This window comes from Scyliorhinus canicula, chromosome 12 (genome assembly GCF_902713615.1).
Source record: "Scyliorhinus canicula chromosome 12, sScyCan1.1, whole genome shotgun sequence".
NCBI classification, from domain to species: Eukaryota; Metazoa; Chordata; class Chondrichthyes; order Carcharhiniformes; family Scyliorhinidae; genus Scyliorhinus; species Scyliorhinus canicula.
Window position 1 is genome coordinate 40509783 of NC_052157.1, and position 21166 is coordinate 40530948.

General features: G+C 47.8%; 1 protein-coding gene across 2 annotated transcripts in view; it reads left to right on the forward strand.

The window, feature by feature from the left end:
- The window catches only part of fkbp16 (FKBP prolyl isomerase 16), a 229748-nt gene that overhangs the window by 166170 nt on the left and 42412 nt on the right, over window positions 1-21166 (forward strand). For both annotated transcript variants that reach the window (XM_038813174.1, XM_038813173.1), the window contains exon 4: window positions 20616-20833. In XM_038813174.1, the coding sequence (XP_038669102.1) occupies window positions 20616-20833 (218 nt within the window). The remainder of the gene's footprint in view (window positions 1-20615; window positions 20834-21166) is intronic.

Consider the following 21166-nt stretch of genomic DNA (forward strand, 5'->3'; position numbering starts at 1 on the left):
GGGCAATTTAGCATGGCCAATCCACGTAACCTGCACATCTTTGGACTGTGGGAGGAGACCGGAGCACCCGGAGGAAACCCGCGCCCCATCTTGAATTGACTGGAAAAAGGTTTGGGCAAGATTTTCCGGCAGCCCAGCGGGAGAGGTGCTTGCCATTGGTTGGTAGTGTTTTGTGTTCTTCGCCGGGGATCCCGCTGTGGCGGGGCCAAAAGATCATCGCAGTGGGAAGGGCCACAAAGCCCAATGTCTGAAAAAGCTCTGAAGAAGTGTCATACAGACTAGAAACGTTGACTCTGTTTCTCTCTCCGCAGGTACGGCCAGACCTGCTGCGTTTTTCCAGCATTTTCTGTTTTCATGATATATTAAAGGTAATGTCACTGGACTGGTGATTAGGAGGCCCAGACCTCGGAAAGTGTGTTCAGTTTCCGCCTCGTCAACTGGCGAAATTTGAATTCAATTTTTTTCTTCCCCTTTTTAAAATAAATTTAGAGTACCCAATTCATTTTTTCCAATTAAGGGGCAATTTAGCGTGGCCAATCCACCTAACCTGCACATCCTTTTTTGGGTTGTGGGGGTGAAACCCACGCAAACACGGGGAGAATGTGGAAACCCCACATGGACAGTGAGCCAGGATCGAACCTGGGACCTTGGCATCGTGAGGTAGCAGTGCTAACCACTGCGCCGCAATGCTGCCTGGAAATTTGAATTTAATTAATAAAATCTGGAATTTAAAACTAGTCTCATTACTATCATTGATTGTCGTAAAAACCCATCTGTTGACAAATGTGAGGTTATCCATTTTGGTAGGAATAACAGCAAAAGGGATTATTATTTAAATGATAAAATATTAAAACATGCCGCTGTGCAGAGAGACCTGGGTGTCCAAGTGCATGAGTCGCAAAAAGTTGGTTTACAGGTGCAACAGGTGATTAAGAAGGCAAATAGAATTTTGTCCTTCATTGCTAGAGGGATGGTGTTTAAGACTAGGGAGGTTATGCTGCAACTGTATAAGGTGTTAGTGAGGCCACATCTGGAGTATTGTGTTCAGTTTTGGTCTCCTTACCTGAGAAAGGACGTACTGGCACTGGAGGGTGTGCAGAGGAGATTCATTAGGTTAATCCCAGAGTTGAGTGGGTTGGATTACAAGGAGAGGTTGAGTAGACTGGGACTGTACTCGTTGAAATTTAGAAGGATGCGGGAGGTGAAGGGGGGGTTCAGCGATGATACTTCTTAAAACCGAATAGTTATCATGCCACTAGAGTAATTTTACATAAATTACTTTATTAAGGATTGAGATGAATTATAGGACTGAGTTACCATTATTAACCATTAAACATATATTTTTAGGACATAGCAGTAATAAGTAATCAAATGGGACTTAGGATAGCTAACTTGTCTGGAAGGACATCACTTCTGATATCTTGTCTTTGTGAAACAATGCAGGAAGCTGGTTTTACTGTCCTGCTTTTCACAGACAATGAATGCACAGCAAATTACTCGTAAGCATAGCTGTCAGGATGAGGATCAATCATGCGCTGCTTGCAATTCTATTGGGTAAGTTTAAACATAGCAGCTTCAGGGATTGGATCGCGTCCAATTGGGGTGGAAATTGTATAAGTACTGTGTTCTGGTCTTTGTTCAGCAGAACAGATCTTGGCAGATATCCAGGTCTGTTCTCCATGTACACATAACAAGCTTGATTAAATAGCCATCTTGTCCAGGTTGTCGGTGTGATTTTTTTTCCTCACTGTACTGAATTGAGCCACAGGGAATAACCCCACATGGAAGCTGACTCAATACACAGGTCTTGAAACCGGTCCTACAGGGGTATCTTATAGAAACATATAAAATTATGAAGGGAATAGATAGGATAGAAAGCAGAACTAGGTATAGCCTCAAATAAGGGGAAGCAGATTTAGGACTGAGTTCAGGAGGAACTTCTTCACCCAATAGGTTGTGAATCTATGGAATTCCCTGCCCAGTGAAGCAGTTGAGGCTCTTTCATTAAATGTTTTCAAAGTAAATGTATATAGTTTTTTGAAGAATAAAGGGTTATAGTGATCGGGTGGGAAAGTGGAGCTGAGTCCACAAAAGATCAGCCATGATCTCATTGAATGGCGGAGCAGGCTCGAAGGGCCGATGGCTTCTAGATCTTATGTTCTTACTTTCTTGCTTTTTCTAGCTTACGTAAGTCCTCAAGAATCCATGATAGGGCAGGAACGAGTAAGCAACTGGAAAGCAGAGTGAGGTAGACAACGGTCACAGTAGGCGAGGGGAAGAGGCCAAAGGACAGGAGGGCAGAGGCCAAGGGCAGAAGGGAGGCAATGATGAGGTGGGAGCGATGGCAGCCTTAGAATCAGGAATTGGATTGGATTTGTTTATTGTCACGTGTACCGAGGTACAGTGAAAAGTATTTTTCTGTGTACAGGTCAGACAGATCATTCCGTACATGAAAAGAAAACACATAGGGCAAACATAAAATACACAGTATAAATACATAGGCACAGTCATCAGGTGAAGCATAGTACTGCTCAGTAGAGAGGCTGTGTGAAGAGATCTGATCAGTCCGTAAGAGGTCGTTTGGGAGTCTGGTAACAGCGGGAACAAGCTGTTTTTGAATCTGTTAGTGCGTGTTCTCAGACTTTTGTATCTGCTGCCCGATGGAAGAAGTTGGAAGAGTGAATAAGCCGGAGAGAGAGGTGTGTGTGTGTGAGTGCAAAAGAGAGACAAATGGAGGTGAGTGCGTATGTGTAAAAGAGAGAGATGAAGAGAGGTGAGACTGAGTATGTATTTGGTGGGTGTATATGCGGAGAGACAAAGGTGAGAGTGTGTTTTGAGTGTACGTGAGTGAGAGACAGGTGAGAGTGCAAATGCGTGTATGTGTAAGAGAGCGAGGAGTGCACGTGAGTAAATATGACTGTGTGTCTGAAGGTGTCTGTGCAAAAGACAGAGAGGTGAGAGTGAGTCTATAGGCAGGATTCCCCCCCCCCCCCCCCCCCCCCCCCCCCCCCCACCAGCCCCGGCAATGTGTTTTGCGGAGGTGGCCCACCATTGTCCGGCGGCGGGATCTCCCAGTCCTGCCACTGTCAAAAGGGTTTCCTTTATCCACACTCTCTGTCATCGGGGAACCCTTGGTGGTGGTGGGGTGGGGGAACAGCTGGCAGGACCAGACAATCCCACTGATGGAAACTGCCAGAAAATCCCGCCCTATATGTAAGTGTGAGAGTGTGGGTGTGCTTGTGCTTCTGTGTATGCGGGAGAGAGCAGTGAGAGTGTGTGCAGGTCTGTTATGAGGATTCAGCTCTCCAGCAGCACTCCTGATATTAAATGAATTTGTGAGCAAAAGAGGCATCCAGGTTGATAGGGTTGTGAAGAAGGCCTATGGTGTGTTGGCCTTTATTGGTAGAGGGATTGAGTTCCGGAGCCATGAGGTCATGTTGCAGTTGTACAAAACTCTAGTACGGCCGCATTTGGAGTATTGCGTACAGTTCTGGTCGCCTCATTATAGGAAGGACGTGGAAGCTTTGGAACGGGTGCAGAGGAGATTTACCAGGATGTTGCCTGGTATGGAGGGAAAATCTATGAGGAAAGGCTGATGGACTTGAGTTTGTTTTCGTTAGAGAGAAGAAGGTTAAGAGGTGACTTAATAGAGGCATACAAAATGATCAGAGGGTTAGATAGGGTGGACAGCGAGAGCCTTCTCCCGCGGATGGAGGTGGCTAGCACGAGGGGACATAGCCTTAAATTGAGGGGTAATAGATATAGGACAGAGGTCAGAGGTGGGTTTTTTACGCAAAGAGTGGTGAGGCCGTGGAATGCCCTACCTGCAACAGTAGTGAACACGCCAACATTGAGGGCATTTAAAAATTTATTGGATAAGCATATGGATGATAAGGGCATAGTGTAGGTTAGATGGCCTTTAGATTTTTTCCATGTCTGTGCAACATCGAGGGCCGAAGGGCCTGTACTGCGCTGTATCATTCTATGTTCTATGTTCTATCACTTCACCCATTAAAAATGACAAAAAGAAGGTAAGACTTGTGTCCAAGGTTGAATAAGAAACTTTTAAAAATTTATACTAAATACATAAAAGAAACAGAAGGCTTCTAGAAATTTGTTTGTACCTATTACACATGAACAGTTTTTTTTTTGTGGTTTAATTCTTCAACAGTAATCTTGGGAGGTCAAAAGGGTTCCATGTCCAGAGAAATTTTGGAAATCTTGGGCAGGATTCTCCAGCACCCGCCCGCCAGTCTGGGCCCTCTCTTGATGGTTGTGGAAGAGCTTTTCCTGAGGAGGCACAGGGAGGGCATCGTTAATCACACGCATAGTTCATAGAGGTGGGGGTGGATGGGGGGTGCGGTGTGAAGGAAGGGTTGGGAGTGTTGAAGAGAGAGAGGGGTGGAGGGAGGGTTGGAGGGGGTCTAAGGCAGAGGGGAGGGTTGGGAGGGTCGCATGGACAGCGACCCTAGGGTTGACTGTGCAAGAGCATAATCTGGGGAGCACCATATAGCTGCTTGTGTACATCAGGTGGAGGCAGTAACTCTCCAGGCGAGACAGCAGTCGGAAGTCTTCTCGATCCCAGGACCCACTTGGGTACCATCCTGATGCTGAGCCTGTGGATGAGGTTTTCCCGGAGCTGATGAAAAGGTTAGAGTGCAACCAGGATATTCAGAGGGAGATGTCAATGACACTGCAGCAGTTCCATAGCCAATTGGAGGAGTCCCAGAGGCTACAGGTGCAGGATATGTCGCCGGCAATGTGTGGCACCGAGGCCAACACTGCTAGGGTGGTGACCACATTGGAGAGCCTGGTGCAAGAGATCGGCACCATTAGTGGAGGTGTCCAAGGCATCGCACAGTCGGTGACGGCCAGGGCTCAGGGTCTAGACAGAATGTCTGCCTCGCTGACGGATGTCATCCAGTAACAGGCTGACCTTGATGAGGTTATGTGGGACATGACCCGCTCTTAGTTGGGAATGGGCGAGGCACTGCAGAGCTTGTCCCAGTCACAGGTGGGCATTGCTGAGGCACTGCAGAGAGCATAGCCCAGTCACTGAGGAGCAATGCTGAGAGCATCAACACAGTGGTGCAGACATCGGGGAACTGCCAGGGCTGGCAAAGCCAGATGATGCAGCGGCAGTCGGGCCACGAACCAGCTGCCCCTCCATCGCAAGGTGAACCCCAGATAACTATGGGCACTGAGTGACAGGAGGGGGTGCTGGGTGCCAACCAGGATCCGTTCCATGGAATGGCGACGGTGACCACCAGCTCCTCCACGTTCCACCCCTCTGATGAGGTCGCGACTCGCAGCCAGCACATAGGACATGTGCCGTTAACAAGTGAGCCAGGCCGTTCGGCCCCAGAGCTCCCAGAGGATGCCCGCTGGGGGCATCGAAGGCCACAGGTCATAGTAAGCAGCTGGCTACCTCCACCTCGGATGTGTAACCTGGGACATATCTAGACGTAGTGATAGAGCTAGGAAGGCAAAGCGCATTGAGGATCACTGAGGGCACCAGGGGAGCGGGAAGGGGTGGGGGAGAGGTGAGGGGTAGGGCGGGGGAGTAGGTATGGCACCATCGGGAGAGTGAGGAATTATTACACACAATAAACATACTTGTGCACAACCTATACGATGCCCCTGTCACTCTACCACAATGCGAGCCGACCTCCAAACCCTTGGACCATCTTTCCAGGCACCTCCTCTCCCCACGCCACTCACCCACCTTCTGGCCGCGGACATGTCCCCGGAGCTGTGTCCCATCCCCTGGGTATTCAGATGTTAGCCATGATGTGGAGATGCCGGCGTTGGACTGGGGTGAGCACAGTAAGAAGTCTTACAACACCAGGTTAAAGTCCAACAGGTTTGTTTCAAACACAAGCTTTCGGAGCGCAGCTCCTTCCTCAGGTGGAAGGACCTGAGGAAGCACCTGAGGAAGGAGCTGCGCTCCGAAAGCTCGTGTTTGAAACAAACCTGTTGGACTTTAACCTGGTGTTGTAAGACTTCTTACTATTCAGATGTTGGCTGCTGCGTGTGTAGTGTTGCCTCCCGCAGTGTTCAGGCACAGTGTCCATGCATCAAGGTGTAATTGGGATGCTAGGCAATGACTCCCACACGCTACATGGCCCGCCCACCCATGGCGATCCACTTAGATCGCTTAACCACAATTGCCAATTTCCTATTAGCGATAGCCTTCAGCTACACAGCAGAGGCCCCGACAGTCGATGTGGGTTATGGGAGGCCAGTGGGGCAGACAGGCAGGGACACGAGTTGCCCCCAGAATGGGTGTACATGATCCAGGGATTGGCATGCCCCCTGGGTGCCTCCCTCAGTGCCTCCCCCCTACTTTCCCATGGAAGCCCACTCCTGCGGAGGGTTCTCCACCCCCAACCGCGGGTTCCCCACCACCCCACCGAGCACAGAGGCAGCAAACCCAGTGGCCCCGGGCTCTTTGCCTGTGAGCGAAGATGGCTACTCACCTCCTCAGCTCCTCACAGAAGCCTTTCTGCAGGTTCACATTTTTCAAAAGTAGTACTAATCGGCGCTGCGTGACCACTTGCTGGGGAGGCCGATGAATGACTGTTGGCCGTTGGATATGGGGTGGCTCCCATTAATTGTATAGAAATAGGGCTCAAGTGGTGATAATTGGTTTCTCACCATGCTACAGTGAGACCCCAATCTCGTCTACAGGAGCGGGTTAGTTGCATCGCACACTATTTGGGGCCTGGCGTGCTTCTAATTTTCGGCCTTTCCCGCTATTCATCCACCTCGTTTCGCTCAAGCAGGAGCACAGCGAGGCTGGGGAATTGTGCCTACTGTTTCATGCCATGATTCCTGCACCCATACATTCCATCTCATGACAATAGTGCGTCTCTAGGCTCAGGGAACGTCAATTGAATTTTCTGCAATTCTGCTAGCTCACATTTTGTGTAAAATTAAGGCTGGAATGTATGTACAGCAGGAAAGAAAGTCATTTCTCTGGGGTCTAATTGTGATTGTTTGCAAATTTATCCTCTCTCAGACCCACTCTCTATTTTCCATTTCACTGAATGAATTTTAATGCATTCAGTGGCACCCAAATGAATCACATTAAAAATGGAAAAGCTTATATAATTTTGCTTTCTTAAACACACTGTACATAAATGATAGATGGCTGAAAACATTTATTTGGAAGGAACATGCAGTGTGAATTTGTCATTTTCCTGGGTGCCTGATTTCTTACAAGTGTTTTATTTAATTCATACAAATGTGCCCCATCACTCACCTGAACATAGGCACAAAAGCTAATGGTAGGTTCCTCCTGCCGCAACATCTACATGACAATGAAGTCTGAAGCCCAAAGGCCTTTGCCTCTCACACTTCTCAATTTGAGTGTGGGTGATGTGTCCTAAAATGGACGCCGCTGAATTGTTGTTGTCATTTGGCAATCTCTGAAGTATCAGGTGACATTAACAAACCAAACATGTGTTCGTAGTTTCCTCTTAAACAACAGCATTGCCGGTGACATTTGCATGGTAGCATGTATCAAGTGTTCCGATAAAGTATTTGAAATTTGTTTAGTCTTCTTGATAATGTTCCCTAGTCCTTTGATGCTTTGTTAGAATGCTTTACTGATCTTTGGTTCTTTGTGTCGATGATATGAGCAAGATAATATATGGATGACACAAATTTCCTTCTGATCTCTGAGGTTGTGGTTCTATAACAGCTTCAGCATAGCTTCTAAATTCTCCAAGTGTTCCTGTTCACTCAAACTGAGCATGTTATCTAAATAACATTGCACTCCAGCCTGAAGCCGGAAGATCATGTGTATAAGCTTGAGGTGGCCAGAAGTCTGATGGAGAGAGAAAAAGTGAAAGGACGGCATGGTGGCAGAGTTCCGCCTTGCGTCACTGCCTGTGAAGAGTCTGCATGTTCTCCCCATGTCTGTTTGGGTTTCCTCCTGGTGCTCCGGTTTCCTCCCACCATCCAAAGATGTGCAGGTTAGGTGGGATTACAGGGATAGGGCAGGGGAGTGGGCCTAGGTAGGTGTCCATTCAGAGGGTCAGTGCAGACTTGATGGGCCGAATGGCCTCCTTCTGCACTGTAGGGATTCTATGATTCTATGATGCAACCCACTTATAATTTGATCCACGGATCTTTGAAAAAGAGCAGACCCAGATGTTATTTCAAATGGAAGTCATCTGTAACAAAACAAACCTTTGTGTGTTACTATGGTGAGTAGTAGCAGTGATTCAGCAGCCACATTCATCTGCAGATATGCCCGTGAAAGATCAATTTTATTGAATTCCTGACCTCCAGAAAGTCCAGTAAACAAGTCTTCAATCAGCGACAGTCGATAATGATCTACGCATAAAACTGGGTTCCTAGTAGTTTTGAAATCTCCACAAATTCTCACTGAACCATCCCTTTTTAATGCAGGAATGATTGGTGATGCCAAATCACTTGTAACAACAGGTTCAATGACCCCTGACCTCACTAATCTTTCTAGTTCCTCTTTAACTTTAGACTTGATGGCATATGGTACGGATTTAGGTTTGGGACATTTGGGTGTGCTATCTGGCTTGATTTTTAGGTGCAGTTCAACTCCAGTCATAGAGCCCAGTGAATCTTTGAACACCTTCTCATTTTTCTTCAGAAGTTGTTGTAAGTTGCTCTTTGAATCCACTAATTAATTGACTGTTTGCGAGTTAAACCTAATCTTAGTCAACCATGCTCTGCCAAATAGAGCAGGGAAGTTTCCATGCACAACATGAAGAGACACCTTTGCCATCTGCCCATTTGCTTCTGCTTTCACTATAATCCATCCTTTAAATGGTATGACCTCTTCAGTGTACATCCTTAGGATCACGTTTGACGGTTTTAAAGTCAGATGCTTCAGTTTTTGATGATAAACTGTCTCGGGTATTGGCGATACTGTTGTGTCATATTACACCTCTATTTTAACTTCATGACCTTCAAGATTTGGATATGCCCAAAATTGTTGATCGCCTTACATTGACAATACATCGAGCATAAGTGCTACAGTTCGGTTTCACTGTCTTTTAAGTGATCATGAACTTCATCCACTAATTTGCAGATATGACTCAATTGTTTACTTTTATTGTTCTTACACTTTCTTAGTGTAGAAGATGTTTTCTGAGCCCAACATGCCTTGGCAATGTTGCCCTTCTTGCCACAGTTGACACAACGGTGAAATGGTTGCATCTTTGTGGCCTTGACCTTGAGATATCCATTTTGTGGTTCTTTGCTCCTGCTCCTATCTGCAAAGACACTTCCTCCCTTCCAACTATGTTGGAAAGTATGGCACTAACAATCCCTTGGACAAGCAACTGGGAATTCTTTCCCCTTTTATGCCTGAATATTTCAAATTTTCTACCGAGTAGTGGCCTGTGCAGAGTTGGCAGCCGTCAAAATCCCCATTCCCTGCAGCCTGTGTCACTTTGCCACATGCGCGGCCCCTGCAGCCAGGCCCCACTTACTTCAATGCAAGCAAGACTTCCCTGACTGTCAGTCTTCTTACTCACAGGTGCTGTCAAAAACTTTGTTCAACCTTCACATCGATGACAGTGCTTCACCCGACATCTGTGCATGTGTGAGTCCGGTCCCGAGTATCCTTCATTCCTCCGATGCCGTCCCACAACTAGTTGAGGAAAATCTTCTTTCCGGCATTTTTTTCCTTAATCCTCGTCGCCAGTTTTCTCTCCTGTTATATTTCTTTGTTGCCGCAAACAGAAAAGGTTTGGAGGTGCCCACAATCTGGATTCTTGTAAAACATGATGAGAGGTTTATTAAGTGTGTTGCCCATCCGATCAAGATGGTGATTTGCCCAAAACCGGTGCAAATACTCTGCTGATGTCACTACGCATTAAGTCATGCATAACTAGGAGGGATATATTCCCAAAGGCAAAACAACTTGAAAAAAGCAGGTTTGAATTTGTCTGAAAACCGCTGAACAAAAAGAGAAACTAAAATTCATATAGAGCTGTTCACCACCTCAGGAAAGCCCAAAGAATATTTAAAGAGGTTGGTTCAAGTGTCATAATGCATTTCGTGATATGGAAAATACAGCGTAGGTCTCAAAGAGGATAAACTTAAAAATCGTTCAAAGGATCATAATTAGGCCTCAGAGAATCAATTTTCTTTCCTCATAGATGTAAATTCCAGCCTTAACTTTATAGCAGAATTGAACAAACAGAACTACAGAAACATTAATTGTACTGAACCTGGAGGTCGAACCATTGTACGAATTGCAATGTATTTGAGCGCAGGAATGAATAGGTGGCCTGACAGAGTGACCTCAGGACAGCTAATGAAATATATCTTAAGTTCTGCAGAAGTGCCATACTGACTTGAAACGTTAACTCTGTGCCTCTCCACAGATGCTACCAGACCTGCTGAGTTTATCCAGCATTTTCTGTTTTTATTTCAAAGACATTTTGATTGCTGTCACTGTTGTAATTGAGGACAGTTCAGCAACCTCCCATGAGGTAAAGAACAGATTATCTGTTATAATGCTGTTGTTTGAGGGATAAATATTTGCCGGAACAGCATGGGGAATTTCACTGCTCTTCATCAAATGATTCCATGAGTTCATCGGAGAATGTGCACATGGCCTCTGTTTAATGTTTAATTTGAAAGATAAATGGCTGGATTCTCTGTTCCTGAGACAGGAGGCGCGATTCTCCGTACCCCACGCAGGGTGGGAGAATCGCGGGAGGGCCGGGCGAATCACGCCACACCGCCCTGGCACCACCCGCAATTCTCCCACCCCCCCAAAAATGGTGTGTCGCGTTTTTCGACAGGCCGCTAGGGGAATCGCTCCTCGCCGTTTCTCACGGCGACCGGCGATTCTCCGGCCTGGATGGGCCGAGCGGCCTGCCAAACCCGACCGGTTCACGTCGGCGCCAACCACACCTGGTCGCTGCTGGCGTGAACAGCACGCGACAGGTGAGTGTGGGGCCTGTGAGGGGCGGTGGGAGGATCGAGCACCACGGGCGTGCTCAGCAGATGTCTGGCCCGCGATCGGTGCCCACCGATTGTTGGGCCGGCGTCTGTAAACAACGCACTCTTTTCCCTCCACCGCCCCACAAGATCAAGCCGCCATGTCTTGCGGGGCAGCGGAGGGGAAGACGGCAACCACGCATGCGCGGGTTGGAGCGGGCCAACCTGCGCATGCGTGGCTGACGTCACTTCGGCACCACCGGCCGCGTCATTCCCGACGCGCCGCTTTGACACAAGCATCAAGGCCTGGCGCTCGGGCTTCACGCGCCGCCGCTCCTAGCCCCCCGGGGTGGGAGAATAGGGGGCGAGGAGCGGCCTCCGACGCCGGAGTGAAACTCTCCGGGTTTCACTTCGGCGTCGGCACTCAGTCTCCCGTTGGGAGAATCGCGCCCTATGTGTTGACACCGGGGCAGGATTTGTGGACTTCCATGACAGCAAAACTGGCGCCACACCTGGACTGATTCAGCAAAACTGGAGGGGCTAGCACCAAAGGCATGTGGAACACCATCGATTCCAATGAGAAACAGTGAGGCATTCACCGGATTGGTGATTGACACTCAGGAGGCTGACAAGCTGACGTGACACACTTCACTCCCCAAACACACTCATCCCTGCCAACAAGGTGGCACTGGTTGCGCTGGAATGCGGCCATCCCACTCATGGGTCATCTGGGGCCAGAGGGAACCTGGGGGGGGGGGGAGACCCATATGACTTGTGGCCTTGTTACCTTGCAGGCTGTGGCAATGGTGTTCCGTGCCTGTCCTCCCCGACCCCCTAGGCCCACCTCCTGGCTACCTCCCGCTACTCCTGCTGGCACTTGCTGAAGCAACCCCCCGGCCAGCGGCACGATTGTCAGCAAACTAAGGTGCTGTTGGATACTTTCCGTACCTCCTCTCTCTCTCTTTCTCAGCAGCTACGGCACTTGTTTCATGATTTTTAAAAGCACAAGTGAACCTTGCCGTCAGGAATTTGCCACAGTGGAGGCAGAGAATCGTGGAGGCCCCAAAGAATACTGAATAGGGCCCGCTACTGATATACCAATGGCATTTAGTGTACTTGCATTGTGGAATGCATTGACGCCGCTGTTGAGGCACCGGAGAATTGCGATTTTGCATGAAACGCGCACCTGTCAGGATTTCGGCATCAAAACTGATTCTCCGCCCAATCGCGTTTCCCAATTCTGGCGACAGCCGACGGAAAATCCAGTCTAAGAGCTCTAGTTGACCGTTTTGGTGTCGTGACCCATGGTGTGTATTGCTTGTACACCATGAAGTAGTCTTGTTGAAGTTACAAATAAGTCAGTGTACTTTGTACATATTTACAGGAGAATGTAAAGATATGGAGAGGATCCAAACTAGGTTCTTACATGGTGCTACCTATCTGTAGACTGGCGCTCTAAGTCATGTGCCTTCTTACATCACTGTTTGTGTGATTGTGCTCAATCCCATGTTAACCTTTAGGCACCAGATCCTTCTACTACACCGACAATGCAGCATTCATTTAGTTCTGAGCAGGAGTGTAAGCCTGGTTTATTTACCAGTGGCCAGGAATTTACCTTAGGTGGTGAAGTTTCCTTTGATTTCATCAAGTTATAGTGCAGTCTAATCCCGATTGAAGCTATGAGCACAAAATAAATCTATCGTGCAGTAAGGTGAATTGAGAGAAGTCAAGTGACATCTCTATGAAACATTGTGGGAACTGAACAGCTGAAATATGGAATGATGAGGTAAATCGAATGAAAGGACTGAGATTGTAACGTATGCCGCAGATAAAATGACATTTAATGGGGGAGACATTGGTGGGGTGGTAATGTCACTGGGCAAGTAATGCAGAAGCACAGGCTCTTGCGAGTAGAGTTCAAATTCCACCATGACAGCTGCTAATTTTAAAAATCTAGAAAAGAAAGCTATCATTGATTGTCATAAAAAAAACCACCTGGTTCACTAATGTCTGTCAGGGAAGTAAATCTGCCGTCTGATGGAACCATCAATTCACCAGACACGTGTTTCCGATGTGAATCTAGGTTTTAATCGACTTACTTCAGAGCCAGCCTGTTACCTGTCGATGAACTCATAGTGAACTCAGTCTGACTCTGGACAAGGGTATTTATACAGCTGAACTAGGGGGAGGAGTCGTGGGCAGAGCCAAGGGTGGAGCCCAGTACAAGTTCCTGAGTGCTCCCAGTGCTACTCCCCCTAGTGGTAGGATAGCGCTACTGCGCTTACAAAGACAGTGTGAATTAACATATATACATCTGCATATTACATTCACCACAGTGCGGTCGGTAGCATCTCTGCCTCTGAGCCTTACCTGGTCTGGCCTACTCGTGACTCCAGATCCACAGCAATGTGGTTGACTTGTGACTGCGCTCTGACATGGCCTAGCAAGCCACCCAATTCAAGGGCAATTAAGGGAGAATAACAAATGCTGGATTTTCCAGCGGTACCCATATCCCTGAAAGAATAAAAAAAAATCTTGGTAGTTGTATTCCCAGATGAACAGAACGGTGCAATTAGACATGTATCAGTGGAATCATCAACGACCACATAGCGTTACATGATGGTGCTCCTTTAAGAGAGTGAATTATCTATTAACACTGGTGGGGGCTAAACTGAATAACCACGGTTCAAATGTAATTCTCCTTCTCACATCCCACTTTCCTCCATCCCATACTCTCTGGTTTACTCTCTGGAGGGGCTGGTTTAGCTCACTGAGCTAAATCACTGGCTTTTAAAGCAGACCAAGCAGGCCAGCAGTACGGTTCCCCGGACAGGCGCCGGAATGTGGCGACTAGGGGCTTTTCACAGTAACTTCATTGAAGCCTACTCGTGACAATAAGCGATTTTCATTTCATTTCATTTCTCTTGATTAATAAGCTGCCAATTGTAAGCATGGAACTCCTTCTCCGCTCCCCCACCGTCTCCGCACCACAATCTCACCATTGTGCCTTTTTCCTTTCAGAGGCCCAAACCGGCCAGGCAGTGGAGAACTAGAAAGGAGGGAATCATAGTGAAGGCACAACACCATCACTCAGCTTCACACCCACAGCCAGCAACTCAACTACCAGCTGAGCATATCTTAACGGATAGATTAGGGGCGGGATCTGCATGTGATGAGATTCAGGGCATGAGTAGGCTGCAGCTAGGGCAAGGGACAAGGATGGCGCAGGTGCCAACTTGCCAGCAGGTGTGGTTGCACACCGGATCTGCTGCAGAGAAATCAGATGAGGACATCAGCAGGGCAGTCTACAGAAAAAAAGTTATGAATATTATCACAACCAGGAAGGCGGTCATTTAAACAGCCCTGATCTCCCCACTTTATCTACCCATCCATAAACAGAAAGATGGATTGTTATTCTGACTTCCCCCTTTATAAATTGTGGCACAGTCTCCACAACCCTTAAATTTAGAATGCCCCGATCCTCTATTAATTACTTGCACAACAAACTCGAGGTAAGATGAAGTAAAAAGGGTTGGGTTATTTTTACGTGCACATGCGCATGTGCACACACACACCATCCATCCCTTTTGCACTCACACAATAAATGGGCACTACGAAAGAAAGAGGGTTCAGGCATGACCACAGTGAAATAAAGGTTGGGATTTCACATGCGTCCAGAGTCCAGAATCAGAAGTAAACTTGAATGTTCCTTCCAGAGGAAGTTTAACTGATTGTAGAGTGATCCGTCTTTTCAGAGTGAGACATTCACGGCAGGAGAAAGGCACGTAGAGTGAATTAGTCTGGAGGAATCTGTCATGATTTGCCACATGTGAGCACATCGCGGACACTACGTTGGAGCTCTCAGACACATGGGGCTGGATTTTCCGACACCCCGCCGGGTCAGAGAATCGCCGGGTCGTGGTGTGAATCCCGCCCCCGCTGTCTCCCGAAGTCTCCGGCACCAGAGATTCGATGTGGGTGGGAATCGCACCGCGTCTGTCGGCGGGCCCCCCGGCGATTCTCCGGCCCGCGATGGGCCGAAGTCCCGCTGCTGTAATGCCGGTCCCACTGGCGTGAATCAAAACACCTCCCTTACCAGCAGGACTGGCGGCGCGGGTGGGCTCTGGGGTCCTGGGGGGGGGGGGGGGGGGGGGGGGGCGCGGGCGATCTGGCCACAGGGGGTGTCCCCACGGTGGCCTGACCCACGATCGGGGCCCACCGATCAGCGGGCGGGTCTGAGCCGTGGGGGCACTCTTTTCCTTCCGCGTTGGCCATAGCCTTCACGATGGCCGACGCAGAAGTGACCCCCTCCCCTGTGCATGCGCGGGGATGACGTCAGCAGCCGCTGACGCTCGGGCGCATGCGTGGACTTCCGCCGGCTGGCGAAGACGTTCGGCCCCGGCTGGCGGGGCGCCAACCATTCCGGCGCAGGCCTAGCCCCTCAAGGTTAGGGCTTGGCCCCTAAAGGTATGGAGGTGTGGTTCACGCCACTCCATCCCGCCGGGACCCCCCGCCCCGCCGGGTAGGGGAGAATCCAGCCCATGGGCTGGGATTCTCCGGACCCGCGCCGGGTCAGAAAATTGGCGGGGGGAGAGGTGGGGGGGAACATCGCGAGAATCCCGCCACACCGCTCCGAGGCCGGGCCACCAATTCTCCGACGACTTCTAATGCTAATGCTCTTGCTGGTTGGGGGTCATTGAAAGCGGCCCGCACAGCGATTCTCCGCGCTTGAGGAGCCGACTGCCCACCGAATTCCGCCGAGTCCCACCAACTGGCGCGGTTCACATTTGGTCTCACCCGACGGGACCTCGGCGTTCTGGCTGCGGGGGCCATCCTGGTGGGAGGTCAGGGGGATCCGACCCCGGGGGGGGGACTACCGATCGGCGGGTGTGCTCATTCCGGGGTGGGGAGGGCCTTACGTTCCTCCGCACCGCCCCCTGTAGGACTCCGCCATGTTGTGCGGGGCTGGCGCAGAGACAGCAACCACACGCATGTGCCGGCGCGGAGACAGCCGTCATGCACATGCACGGACCTGCACCGGCCATCATGCACATGTGCGGACCCACGCCGGCTGTGCTGGGCCAGCTTTCGGCGCCGGAGCAATGCACTGCACTCCGGCACCGTTCTTGCCCCCGAAGAACAGGAGAATTACTGGGCCTGGAAGCCCATTGATGCCGGCGTCGCTCGCGCCGGTTTTGATGCCGGCATCAACACTTGGCTGCGATATCGGAGAATCACGGTCATGATTTCTCGCTCTTTGACAAGTGGATCCATGGGAAGTTGACATATCAATATCCATCAGGACAATTTGCTGGTGATACCAACAAAGACTCAACAAAGAGGCAAATTCAAGTTTCTGCCCTCTTTCATGGATTATGATGTGTTGGTAGGGCCTGTTTGTTTTTCCCAATACTAATGCTCTTGAATTGAGTGGCTTGCAAGACAATTTCAGAGACCAGTTAAGACTCAACCACGTTTCTGTGGGTCTGGAGTCACATGTAGGCCAGACCAGGTAAGAATGGCAGATTTCCATCCCTTAGGGCATTAGTGGACCAGATGAGTTTTTACAACAATCAATCCTGGTTAACATTACTGAGAATGGCTTTCAATTCCAGATTTTAAAAATTAATTCATCGAATTTAAAATGTCACCAGCTGCCATTTGAACCTGTTGCCGCAGATCATTAGCCTGGGCCACTGGATTACCAGTCCAGTGATATTACCACTTTTCCACCATCTCCACAGTACCAATGTCTCCCGTGGTACTGATTATAAATGTCTCTTAGTTTAATCCTTTTTCAGTACTGAGTTAACTATGTTGAGGCGCTCAGAGTCCCTAAGGTTAGGGAAGAGAACAAATGACTGTTGCTCGATTTACTGGTTACCATTCAGTGACCACCACACTCCTTTACAAAAACCTGCCTGTGTGGTCAGCTTGTACAAAAGCAAAATCCTGCAGACGCTGGAAATCTGAAATAAAAACAGAAAATGCTGGAGATACTCAGCAGGACTGACAGCTTCTGTGGAGAGAAAAACACAAGTAACATTTCCGAACTGGGAAAAGTTAGAAATGAAAAGAGGGGAGGGGAGCAAGAAGAACAAAAGGGAAAGTCTATGATAGGATGGAGGACCAGAGTATAAATGACAAAAGGGTTCATGGTACATGGCCAAATGGAGTGGCAATGGAACAAGTAAAGATACAAGAGATGTGAAAACAAGAGATGCGTGAACATTGTTGCTTTCCAAAGGCAAGAAAAGGAAATAAGAGAGAAAAAAATAACAAATCAGCAAAGAAACATGAAATAAAATTGAGGCAGAGGCAATGATCCAAAATTGTTGAATTCAATGTTCAGTCCCGAGAGCTAAAAAGTGTTGAGTCGGAAGATGAGGTGCTGTTCCTTGAGATGATGTTGTACTTGGCTATGATGCTCCACTGACTGTCAACGCTCCCTGTCCAACGTGGCAGATGGGAATGGTTGCTTTTGGCGAAGCAGCAGAGGTCTGCTGATTCCCTGGAAGGAAAGCCAGTGTATGTCATGTCATGCTGGAATGGAATATTATCCCTGCCCAGTGAATGGAGCAACAATACTTTTCTCCAGCCTTTTTGGCAGCCTTCCCAGTGTGGATTATGTTGCGTACTCTCACATAGCCTTGCAAAAGATAATGAAACATCAACAACAAATACCTGGTGCAAGAACTCTCAACTCAGTCTTAGGTAAAATAAGCTCCTCACAGAGTAAGTAGTTTATGAAGAAGTAAGCGATCAGGACACAGACTATTAACTTACAATGAACTTTTTACGACCTATGCCATAGTTATCAGCAGACACACATACACACACACACATATGCTTCCCTTCACACATTGGTGAATTAGTTCATTGTTTATGCAAACTCTTTGAAATTGGAGTCATATTTGCATTTGAGTCACGGATGACCAGACTTAAGTTGCCATTGAAATATTAGAGATCCTTAGAAAGCCTTTTCAGAGAGAGAGATAGTCAATGTGTTTGATTGATAATGTGTGACTTTGGACAAGATCTCTTGGTAACTATGAATCAAGGGTTTGGGGGAAATCGAATCTGAATGTTGATCTTTCACTTGAATCTTACAGTTACTGCATTCTGCGTCAGGCCCAATGGCATTGCAGTGTGGCCAGGTTACTGATACATGTCAGAACTTGGGTGATCCATAACTCTTTTTTCCCCTTTATCATCACCCTATCAAAATCTTGGAGCACCCAGAAATGTGATTGACTCTTAACTGCTTTCAAGGGCTGTTAAGGATGGACATGAAATGCTGGCCGTGTCAGCGATGGCCATCCTATGTAGGCAGACAAAAACAGCACTGTGGGAGCACCTTCGCCACATGTACTGTCGAGATTCAAGAAGCAGGTTCACCATCACCTTCCCAGGAGCAACAGGGATGGTCAATGAATGCCAGGCCTGACAGAGATGGCCTCATGAAAAAGGTGGGCTTTCATTTAAAAAAGTTTCATGTTGGGCTGTCCGTAGGGGAATGACAATGCGAAAGGTAAAGCAAACATTGGGGTTGATAACTAAAAATCAGTCGAAAGATAGCAAAAGGTTCCAGGAAAGCAGATACGTTTTAAAAATGAAAACACAGCAGGAGCTAAAGTGAAACAGTTTCATGGAAGGTAATGAAAGAAAAGCTAAGACATCCCTCATAACCATACTTGGGTTCCGTGTCTGATATAAGACAAGAAAATAAGAGAAGTTAGGTGCAAATTTTCAATTTACCACTCTTTACTCAAAGGAATTCTCTACCCCAGAGGGTTGTGGAGCTCCATCTTTGAATACATTTAAGACTCAGATAGAATTTTGACCTCTCCGGGAATCAAGAGACATGGGGAAGGCTGGGAAACTGGAGTTGACCAAAGGTCAGATATGATCATATTGAATAGAAGAACAGACTCACGGGCTGTGTGGTCCACTCCTGCTCCTTTCTCTTATGGTTTTATGTGTAAAACAGCCATTCTAGATGCCACAGATTTTTATTTGTCTTTGTCTTTGAGTCTATCTCCACACACACAATAAATGTCATTTGCATATATATATTCTACTCTGGTATTTATTCTATATCACATTCAGTAGAGGATGTGTACAAATAAATACATTACTAGCATAAAGTTGATTTGTTATTTCTTATCTACAAGTGCTTCTCAGAACAGATACAAAACATTAAGATCTGCAGCACTACATTATTTTGCTGTTATCATCTACTCTGGGGCTAAGTTTCAGTAGTCATTCGGGGATTTAGATGTTGTTCCTATCCCTTGTGAGCCAGAGGTAAAAATTGTTGTACTTGTTTACCGGCAGAGTTTAGTGACCATTGTCTGTTCTAAAAATACCACAGTCAGCAAGTCCATCTACCTCATTAACACTCCTGAGGGTTCTTCACAAAATGAAAATAAGACAGTCGGGCACTGGCCCTTTCACCCGAAGACCAGCAGCCCAGGCCGATGGTGTGAAAGTTTCTATCTCCCTGCTGATGGTAAGGGCTGTGTATGAAGTAACCTCAGGCTGTCTCAGCCCCATACCCAAAAGGGCATGAGTGGAAGACGAAGATGCGTTATATTGATGTCAATTGGCATTGAATTAGTAACCCCCCATCAGAGGAACTATCAGGTTGGATGTTGTCAGGCTCGTTCAGGTGGAACTACAATTACCCTCAGGCAAGTTGTTAAAGTGACCAGAAGGAGCTTTACACTTACTTTACTTTGTGACAACATTGCATGCCTGTCGTAGAGTGAACTGTTCCATTTTTCACAAACAAGCCTCAGATTATCAAACGTAAAATTCTCTGAAGTGAAAACAAGGAGATCAAAATTCACTGTGGGGTGGTTTTGAAATGGACCCGATGGCCCAACCAGGAGGCCTAAGGCTGGTTGGAAATCAGGCCTCAGTCCTCGTGAATGGTAATTGGTGAACATCCGGCATCTGTCGGACCTCCGATGGCAGCTTGTCCATTTGAAAAATTGAATATCAGACCGCCTGTTTCACCAGCTATGGCCGATGGTACATTCTGGAAGCAGCAATGGAGGAAGGCAGCAAAACCTGTGGGAGTCTAGGAAGCATTTTTGCTTCACCTGGCATTACAGTACCAATAAATAAAATTTACCCACCACTAAAGAATCGCGAGCAGAACTGGTGAAATGCCGACAACATTCATCATGCCTATCCAGTTTCAACAAGGGATTATGTGGGCGCAAGGTGACCTATTTATATATGTAACCTGCCTACAGCCTCTGTTAGGCAGACATACGGTCACCGCTAAAATTGCCCAACTCCACATTGCATTAGATGTTTTGCAGTGTACTTAGCGTGTTGGACATTAGTACCCGAAATTGCCCTCATAGCACTTGGTTTATGCTTGTAGAACAGGGACAGCAAAGACCAATTTCTACCCTATGGGATTATGGGGATGGGTTGGAATAGATAGGGTGCTCTTTCGGAGGGTCGGTGTAGACTCGATGGGCCATATGGCCTCCTTTTGCACCATAGGGATTCTATGGATTCTATTCTATAACTCTTATTTCTGCTGTACAAAATTGAGAATGTTGGCCAAACAGCACTTCTTAAAAATCCCCTTTACCACTTAGTGCAGTACTGACGAATGAAGAGTGATTTTTTTTTTCTTTTCTGTTCCATTTCAGAGCACCGGATGTTCCAGCAGATGCGACACTGATATACGAGGTCCAGCTTCTCAATGTCAGAAACGCTCCTGACCCAAACAGGCTGTCAGTTTCGGACTGTATTCGGATCTGCAAACAGAAACGGGAACGTGGAAATTACCACTTCCAGAGAGAAGACTACCAGTGTGCTGTGAAATCATACAACCTGGCACTGGACATCCTGAATGTTTCCTCTGAACGTAAGATACAAGTCAATAGTTATAGTGCCCTATTCACCAGGCCTCTGACGAATGTTGTTGCAGGAAAATCTATTGGGTTATTGCATATGAGGTGGCACAATGGTTAGCACCGCTGCTTCACAGCACCAGGGACCCGGGTTTAATTCCGACCTCGGGTCACTGTCTGTGTGGAGTTTGCACTTTCTCCCCGTGTCTGCGTGGGTTTCTTCCGGGTGCTCCTGTTTCCTCCCACAGTCCAGCGACGTGCAGGTTAGGTAGATTGGACATGCTAAAAGTGTCCCTAAGTGTCCCAAATTAGACAGGGCTATGGGATAGGGCGGGAGATTGGGCCTA